This window comes from Engraulis encrasicolus, chromosome 6, assembly GCF_034702125.1.
Source record: "Engraulis encrasicolus isolate BLACKSEA-1 chromosome 6, IST_EnEncr_1.0, whole genome shotgun sequence".
NCBI lineage: Eukaryota > Metazoa > Chordata > Actinopteri > Clupeiformes > Engraulidae > Engraulis > Engraulis encrasicolus.
Window position 1 is genome coordinate 19,587,391 of NC_085862.1, and position 10,000 is coordinate 19,597,390.

At 43.0% G+C, this 10,000-nt stretch overlaps 1 protein-coding gene across 2 annotated transcripts in view; it reads right to left on the bottom strand.

Annotated features, from left to right (window-relative positions):
- Window positions 1–10,000, bottom strand: part of LOC134450834 (adhesion G-protein coupled receptor D2) — an 81,121-nt gene that overhangs the window by 39,037 nt on the left and 32,084 nt on the right. For both annotated transcript variants that reach the window (XM_063200838.1, XM_063200837.1), the window contains exon 21: window positions 7,992–8,112. In XM_063200838.1, the coding sequence (XP_063056908.1) occupies window positions 7,992–8,112 (121 nt within the window). The remainder of the gene's footprint in view (window positions 1–7,991; window positions 8,113–10,000) is intronic.

Genomic DNA, 10,000 nt, shown 5'->3' on the forward strand with positions numbered 1-10,000 from the left:
AGGCCAAGACACGGACATCTCTCTTTCCTCTGTTCATCAGGACATAGCTGTGTCCTTCTGATGTGTATCAGGTTTCAGTGTTTGGCAGTCCTCATCTAAACATGCCAGTCTCAGGTCCCGATAGGGCAGTATATTACAGCCTCATTACGATGGGAGTTTATCACAGGGTAGCGGCGCACTAAAATGAATTATAAAACATGTTATCTTTCAATCACTTCACTTGAAGAACATAACTACAGATCCATTATGACTTTTTTGAAAGGTAGAATTTCCTTAATTTGTTTGGCAGTTGTACAGATGGGTGGGTGCACTTACAGCCCACAGATTAAATTGTTATATCAGATGACTCAAAGAATGGAAAACATTTGGGAGGGGCAAATAGCTTAACATCAACCAAAACCTTTTTTTATATTTAAAAATGTACAGTATTTAATATGGTATATTTTACTTCTGCTGAATTGTAATTCAAAATTCACTACATATGCCAATTAACAGTTCAACGCAAGAAATGTTAGTATTGACGAGAGGATGTCTAATAAACAGCTACATTCTAATGTTAGAATTACTGTAATGTTTCAGTGATCGACTGCATTATTAGCAGAAATAAAACTATGATCAGAATACTTGCAGCGTGCATACCTGTCAACCTAAAGCTTTTGGGGGTGGGGGGGCTGGGTTACGACGACAATTTATTTCCCAGATTTTACAAAAAAATATGCTTGTGCATTTGGGGGAGAATGGTGTATTTGGTACGGGTGACTTTCTGTGTCTCCTGTGTTAATCAGTTGAGAGCAACTTGCAGGCCTTCTTTAATACATATTTTCATTCAGACACAGTAAAGTGTTGTCCCGATAGTAACGCCGGTGCTCCTGCAAGTTGTAGGCTATTGTAGGTGAGTTGTAAGCTGGTATTAATACGTATTGCATTACTGTAGCAAAAGCAGCCTGCAAAAAAAACACAAGAATTCAGCACCTAACTTTTCCTTTAGGCTATATGAAATGAAGGGATATTTTCAGGAAAATGACAACACTGGAAGGTAGATGGAAATAAGTGAAAATAAGTTTCCAGGGTTCACAAGTATGGCAGCACGAGATACAGTATATCTACAGTTTAGGATTAACCATGCCTCAACGATTGACTACATCATTATTATTATTTTTGTTTTATTTATTTATTTTTTATTTTGGGGGGGAAGCTTAGTGCGCTGTGCCACTGTACCCAATTTACTACATTGTAAACAGAAATAGAACTACATAATAATAAATAATAAAGGTGCAGCTATACAGATACTGAATGTCAATTTAGCACTCAAAGTTCCAGAATACATGAAGTTGAGCATTGAAAATAGATTCCATCCAGATTTTAAAAGAAACAGGGAAAAAAAACAATCAAAGCGCCTACATATAATTATTATTATTAGCAAACAACAATGATTCAGTGAATTAGTCTCAAGTAAATCATATAATATTTAATATAATGAAATGTGATAAATAATACTGTTAATCCTCCCATGCATAGCGTAAAATGTGATCGAGGGAAAGAGGAAATGTGGATGACACGTGACAATGTTAAGAAAGACTCTGAAATGCACAGTTGTAATTAGATAGTTCAGCTTTGAGTGAGCAGGGGGTGGGGGCAATAATTACACTGTATTTGTATTTGGAGCTTTTAATCTTTAGGCAGGTTGTGGTGTGGTATGGGGGGGGGGGTGCAATTGCACTGTTCAGTATACTGTATGTGGAGCTTTCAGTCTTTCGGCAATAATCATGCATAGTACAGAGTACAGTATATGTAGGAATGGAACACGAGTCCTTGGTGGAGAGGTGTGCGTTGGGGGGTATAAAAGTATGTGGAGTGTGTGTGTGCGTGTGTGTGTGTGTGTGTGTGTGTGTGTGTGTGTGTGGGGGGGGGGGGGTATTTGTATAGCACAGGGACAGCAGGCTTAGCTGAGTGCCATGTAGCGAGCGCATGGTAATTGATTTCAGCACGTTTTAATGGGCCACATTAACGGCAGGCCAAAGAAACACACAGCAGCTGTATTAGTATTGCCCCCTTGTGGACGCAACCCACACACGCACATAAAGACCACATCCATCACACCACCTAAAACACTGCTACTCACACTTTCAACTGTAATGGAAGAGACACACGCACACGCACACACACACGCAGACGCGCACACACAAACCCACACACAGCACTCTTTTGTCTTTACTGAGAGCCCTTTAAATGCCCGATGCAGAAGTCATCAGAAAGCGTTACACTGAAACAAACCCTTACGCCACAGACCCTCCACAAGCCACTGTGGAGGGTCCGTGACATACCACCATGAACACGCATAAACACACACGCGCCCACGCACGCACGCACACACACACACACAGCCCTGGCCACCAGAGTTCTGCTCCCCTGTTCTGAAAGTTATTGATAGTTGTAAATGATGGCCTAATAACGCACAGACCGATGCAGAAGCGTGCGCATGTGTGTGTGTGTGTGCGCGTGTGTGTGGAGGCGAGGGGCCATTATCCCTTGGTAATGGATAGAGCCCATGCAGCTTTTGAATGACATTGCCACGAGATTGGATGACGGAGGGTCGGGCGATTTATGGTCAAATGAAGCCCGCACACGCGCGCACACACACACACACACACACACACACACACACACACACACACACACACACACACACACACACACACACACACACACACACACACACACGGTCCCTCACTATTTATATCAAAGAGCATATGAAGCATGGCCGTATTTATGGGTCGCAAGTTCATAAATATAATTGAAAAGACAAAATCAATTCAGCGGGTGAAAGTTAATGCCGCTGTCCCTGCTGTGGTGGACTAGAGTACAGCGGAGCACATGCTCACTGGAGACCCCAGACGCCAATGCAGATTATTTGTCAATGGTTGACTTATTGCATTACAAATAAAACACAATGTAGTGCTGTGTTTTTCTGTTCTGTTCTGGTAACAACTGCGCACTGTGAATTTCTTGTCAGACGTGCCTTGCGGTCTGGGTATGGGAGTAATGAGAGAGAGAGAGAGAGAGAGAGAGAGAGAGAGAGAGAGAGAGAGAGAGAGAGAGAGGAAGGGAGGGAGAGAGACAGAGAGAGAGTGAGAGAGTGAGAGAGAGAGAGAGAGAGAGAGAGGAAGGGAGGGGGAGAAAGAGCATGTACAGATCTAACAGGGCTAATTATTTTGTCAATAAACATAAATCATTATTGAAGTATTTTTAATCTGTTTCACACTCTAATTACCAATATTTGCATAGCATCTGTAACTAATGCACGGAGCTGCTCGGTCTTGGGAGCGACAGAGAACATATGTATACAGTACACCACAAACGCCCCCCAGCCAGCCTCTCTCTCTTTCTCTCTTTCTCTTTCTCTCTCTCTCGCTTTCAAAGTGAAATAAATATGAGTGAAGAGCAGCAGCAGATGTTTTGAGCGCTCCAGATGTTAGAAATCTGCAGCAGGAAATTGGCCGCAAACGAGATGAAATGCGAAGTGAAATGAAAATGATATCACAAGGTGCGCCGCATGTTTACAACTGCGTCCATTTCAAAAGGAAAGAAAACGAAGAAAAGGGAAAAGAAGGGAAGAAAATAAAACCCCTCTCTCTCTCTCCTCCCCTGTAAACACAATGGAACAATCTTGTCAAGCGAGCGCAGGATGTGTGTGTGTGTGTGTTTGTGTGTGTGTGTGTGTTGTGTGTGTGTGTGTGTGTTTGTGAGAGAGAGGCGCTCTCTGTGCAATGAAAGGTGCTTGTCAACATTAGCTGTTGTATTGATTTAACAGTAAAAGCGTGCAGCTTAAGTTTTATGTGTCGGCGGCTACCTATTGAAAATACAATAACTGAAAACAAGAGCTGAGATTTTCTTACCGCGACGCCCCGTCGCAGCAGTTTATGTGTGTGGGCACGTACGCAGCAGACTAAGTGTTTTTATTTTATTAATGGCCATCCTTCATTGAAGCGCTTTAGCTCTGAGCTCATTAAGTCTTACTGCCAGCAATAAAACACTTAGAGCGCACAACATCAGCCAGAGCGGTGCGAGACCACTGTGTGAGCGCGTGCGTGCGTGTGTGTGTGTGTGTGTGTGTTCGCACACGCAAGGGGCTGTGAATGCAGATCAGGATTCAGATTGTGGATGCTCCTAAAAGGACATATTAGGGTCAGACCAAAAGCAGACAAACTCCTCTGGAATTTAACACTTTGGGCGTTTTAACTCCCTCTTCCTTTAGTAAATTACGTGTGATGTGTGTGGTCCTTTGGTTTAGCACATTCTATCCACACAATTTAAAAAGATCCGAGAAGGCATGCAGTGCATTTCCGCCTGTGCTGTCAGAGGTAACTTTAAAGAAAAAAATAGGGATGATTCACTCTTCCTTCCTGTCCATCCTCTGTCATATTTCCTGCCATTATTCACACGAGAAAAAAAAATGAAAATATATAAATCAAATTTAAACTGGGAAATGGGAGGAAATAACAAAAACGACAAAAGGTACATGATAGAGCAGCAAAATAATACTTGGAAAACACCATATAGAAACCTCACATGGTTTTAAGTTTGTTTCACGATAACTCAACAGCATGTCTTTACTTTGAGAGGAGACGGGTGACCTGTAGTCAGTTTATTTAAAGTCTAAAATTACACTAATTTATACTTAGGAAAGAGCGTGGTACTTGGACCATAATCTCTAAATAACACTAATTGTAAGCATTATGTAATTATGAGTATTATCAGTGATCCAAAAATAGTGACCGACTGCTTAGTGACTGACTGCTTTGATGAACCCTCTAGTCTATGTGCTATCCACGCAAGTTCAACATGTGCAATATGCAATTCTAATATGCTTATATACGATGACTATTGCCATTCAAACACATATTATTATTATTAGTAGTAGTAGTAAGTTAGTAGTAATCAATAGTTGTAGTACCGGTAGTAGTAGTAGTAGTAGTAGTAATACTATTACTAGCCACAACATTAAATTTTGTTAAGTAGGCCTACTTGGTATTATTGTAAACACACAGAAGCTTTTTTGACTATGCTGCTGAGGCTGGAGAGTTTTCCTGTTAGTGCAGTAATAATGAACACTATATAGACTATAGCAACACAGTGCAGTAATAATGAACATATAGGCTAGACTCGCATTGCTGAAATAATTAAAATATAGACTAGACCATGAAAATAAGGACTTAATTTCCAGGGTGCAGCACATTCCTAATGTGCTCATATGAGATGTAAGTAATTAGATGTGTAGGATGCAGCTAAACTATTTATAGTTATTATACTCATGTCTAATGATGTGGCTGAGGCTAAACCTCTATTGATCTGAAGTGGAATATATAGCTCTATAACATATACAGCTGATTAAGACACACTCAAACACTCACACACTCACACAGACACAGACACACACTCACACAGACACACACACACACACACACACACACACACACAAAGCTCTATTACAGATACAGCTGATTACGGCAGCTACAAATTACAGACGCGGGGTACGTCCTGCCGCAGGACAGCCGGGGCAATGTGTGTGTGTGTGTGTGTGTGTGTGTGTGTGTGTGTGTGTGTGTGTGTGTGTGTGTGTGTGTGTGTGTGTGTGTGTGTGTGTGTGTGTGTGTGTGTGTGTGTGTGTGTGTGCGCGCGTGCACGCACGCGCAGGAGTGTGTGTGAATTTGTCAAGTGGTTTATTTCTATACAGAATACACAGAGTGAAGAATCAATTCAAACATAAGATATAACACTAGAACATTACTGTAGCTGTTGAGCAAGTCGATTTAACTGCCGTGTAACCCACTTACAATGCAACGCATGCTGTGCATTATTTCGCCCATTTGAAAACAATAAGCCTTTATGAAATGTAAAATTTAACACATTTGTCATTGTTTGAGTTCACTGTGTTCAATATAGTTTTTTCTGGAATGTGTTTATGCATATTGTAAGACATTTCAAATATGACTTCAAATGACAGATGAATTCAACATACACAGTATTTACAAAAAAAAAGAAAAATAAATGTTAAATTAAATTTGTGCAACGCTAAAAAGCCTAAGTTTGTTCTCCATGTCTAAATAGCTTGGGGAGGTATTTGGCATGTCTGTATGTATTCACTGTGGAACGCCAATTGAGAGAGAGAGAGAGAGAGAGAGAGAGAGAGAGAGAGAGAGAGAGAGAGAGAGAGAGAGAGGTGAAGAGAGAGAGAGTGTGAGAGAGTTGAAGAGAGAGAGAGTGAGGAGAGAGAGAGAGAGAGAGAGAGAGAGAGAGAGAGAGAGAGAGAGAGAGAGAGAGAGAGAGAGAGTATTTACTGTGGAGCGCCAACTGAGGCAGCAGCAAACAGCGCAATCACTCCCCAGATTGGAATAAGTGTTCGCACTCTCCCAGCCCCGTATTATCTTACAACAAATAAATCTGGTTCAGGTTGATACCGCAAACCTTTTGCCCCGCACACACACTCAACTCACATTCACAATTCTCTCTCTCTCTGTGTGTGTGTGTGTGTGTGTGTGTGTGTGTGTGTGTGTGTGTGTGTGTGTGTGTGTGTGTGTGTGTGTGTGTGTGTGTGTGTGTGTGTATGTGTGTTGCCTGGCTGGATTGCCTGTGCAGTATATTATGCATCCATATACGTCTGTGTAAATTTTCCGCCCAAGCTGAATAATGCGCCATAATAAATCAATAACTTAGCTAAATTTCACCACACACACACGCACCTGCACACACACACACACACTAAATTTCACCTTACGCTCGGTAACGTCTCATTAGTAGTTGGGTGAATTATAGCATATAGCACGCACGCACGCACGAGCACACAAACACATACACGCACGCACGTACGTACGCACGCACGCACACCTCTGTATCAGGTTCGCTGAGAAAAGAATGTAGACTTAAAGAAAAATCAATACGGACTTGCAATATTATCGTGGAATGTCTGAATTTAACATACAGCCAAGAATTCCATTTTTAATAATTACTTCAGCTAAACTAGAGAATATGAATGTTTTAAAAACGCAAATCATTGAGGAAATAAAATAACAACCCTATATCCCATGCATTGAAACTGGTTAATGGAAGTAATTGAGATATGACAGCATTAGATGCATCACCTAATTGAAACAAAGGGGAATTCTACTCAATAATATTTAAGCCAATTTATTAACTGAATTTATTCAAATATTCCGAAAACCGCCATCATATACAAAGGGCAGTTTTCTTTGGCAGAGCACTACTTGTCACCGTCTTGCCAGAGGTATATACATATTTGTTTTTTTATGTAGGCTATTGTGTGTATTGTGTGTGTCAAGGGGTTTCGACACAGCCTGGCCACCCGGCACAATAACGCAGGAGTTGCCCCATCCCCTTCTTTCCCTCCCCACGTGTGTGTGTGTGTGTGTGTGTGTGTGTGTGTGTGTGTGTGTGTGTGTGTGTGTGTGTGTGTGTGTGTGTGTGTGTGTGTGTGTGTGTGTGTGTGTGTGTGTGTGTGTGTGTGTGTGTCTGCTCTCCTGCTGGTCAGCTCCGTGGTGTGTTACACAGCTGCCAAGCCATCTTTAATTAAGGTTGGACAACAAACAGACCTATATACATAGAGACTCACACAGACACACAGAGACACACACACACACTCGCGTGTGTGCGCTCTCCAAACATCCCCCAGCACTGCAGTTCACCAAAGGACAGCACACAGAGGAGAGTACGCTTGTATGTGTGTATGTGTGTGTGTGTATGTGTGTGTGTGTGTGTGTGTGTGCGCGTGTGTGTGTTTTCATAATAAGCACAATATATCCAAACATATGGTAAGATCAATTCAATGAAGCAACGCGTGCACACACATGCACACACACACACAAACACACACACACAAACGCACACACACACATCGTATATACTGTATATATAAAATACTCATACAATACAAATACAAAAGAAAAAAATTGACACACATACACACACAAACTAACCTGTAGGGAGTTGAGTATTACAAATATGTATGCCATGACGATGGAGAATGGTACCAGAACGCCACACAGCCAGGTCAGGCCCAGGATAGGCAGCAACACCAGCACAGCTTTCACCGCCGCCCTGCGCGCACACACACGCACACACGCACACACACACACATACACACATACGTATGCATGCACACACATACGTATGCATGCACACACATACGTACGCACGCACACACGCATGCACGCACACACATGCAACGCATATGCATACACACGGGCACACACACAGAAACACACAAACACATATTCGCACAGAGAGAAAAAGAGAGACAGAAGGGTCAGTTCATCTGGAGGTAACTGGGCAGCCAGCTAAAAGACACAGCCTCGCCCAACACACCTCTGTTCTCAATGACACACATGAAAATACTCCCCAACTCCTTTTTCCTCTAAACTCTCTTTCTCTCTCTCTCTCTCTCTTCTCTCTCTCTCTTTCCTTAAAGATTAGCACAGGTCTTTGCGTGTGTGTGTGTGTGTGTGTAAGAGAGAGAGAGAGAGAGAGAGAGAGAGAGAGAGAGAGAGAGAGAGAGAGAGAGAGAGAGAGAGAGAGAGAGAGATAGAGAGAGAGAGAGAGAGAGAGATTGGGGGGTCTCCAAACACAACGGGAGCTTAAACTGACGCTGTGACAATTTCCACATTAAATTTGCACACACACACACATTTTTTCACAGACACACACACACGCACAGTGAGAGAGAGAGAGAGAGAGAGAGAGAGAGAGAGAGAGAGAGAGAGAGAGAGAGAGAGAGAGAGAGAGAGAGAGAGAGACACACACATTTTTTCACAGACACACACACATGCACGCACACGCACACATTTTTTTCACACACATACAATTTCCCAGTAAATCTGCTTTAATTCTGTTTAGGGTGGAATTACCTTCCCGTTCAGGTGACCGCAAGAGCAAAACAGCTGCCACCTGCACAGGCCCTGCACTGGTGGAGGGAGGGAGAGAGGGAGGGAGAGAGAGTGAGAGAGAGAGTGAGAGAGAGAGAGAGAGAGAGAGTGTGTGTGTGCATCGGCGTACTGTGAATGTGTGTGTGTGTGTGTGTGTGTGTGTGTGTGTGTGTGTGTGTGTGTGTGTGTGTGTGTGTGTGTGTGTGTGTGTGTGTGTGTGTGTGTGTGTGTGTGTGTGTGTATCTGCGTACTGTGTGTGTGTGTGTGTGTGTGTGTGTGTGTGTGTGTGTGTGTGTGTGTGTTTTCCTTTCCCTGCCATGGTGGCCTGTAGAGGATAGGTCGCTGCTCCTCTCTCTGCCTTGGCAACATAGAGTGCCCATTGATATACCCAAGAAAAGTGTGTGTGTGTGTGTGTGTGTGTGTGTGTGTGTGTGTGTGTGTGTGTGTGTGTGTGTGTGTGTGTGTGTGTGTGTGTGTGTGTGTGTCTGTATGTGTGTTTGTGTGTGTGTGTGTGTGTGTGTGTGTGGGTGTGTGGGTGTGTGTGTCTGTGTCTGTGTGTTTACAGAGCGCCCATTGATGTTTCGTACACACACTCCTGGTGCAGTTCGTACACACACTCCCTCTCCCTCCAGTTTGGACAGGGCTTATTAGCTCAGTTTGTGAGTTTTACTCAGCAATTTACAGGATTAGGAAAACTGTTGGTTTGTGGGTGGGTGAAGGTGTGTGTGTGTGTGTGTGTGTGTTTTGTTAGTTGTTTTATTTATGTAAGTTGACATTAATGTTGTGAGTGGAAAGGAACTAACTGAACCTGACATGGTGACACCACACTCTGCCAAAGCTGCATTTGGAACCACACACACCCCTAACCACATCAAGCAGAGCTGGAGTAACACCAACACACACACACACACACACACACACACACACACACACACACACACACACACACACACACACACACACACACACACACACACACACACACACACACACACACACACACACACACACACACACACCTGGAGTAATACACAACAGACCTACCTGGAGTAATGGACAACACA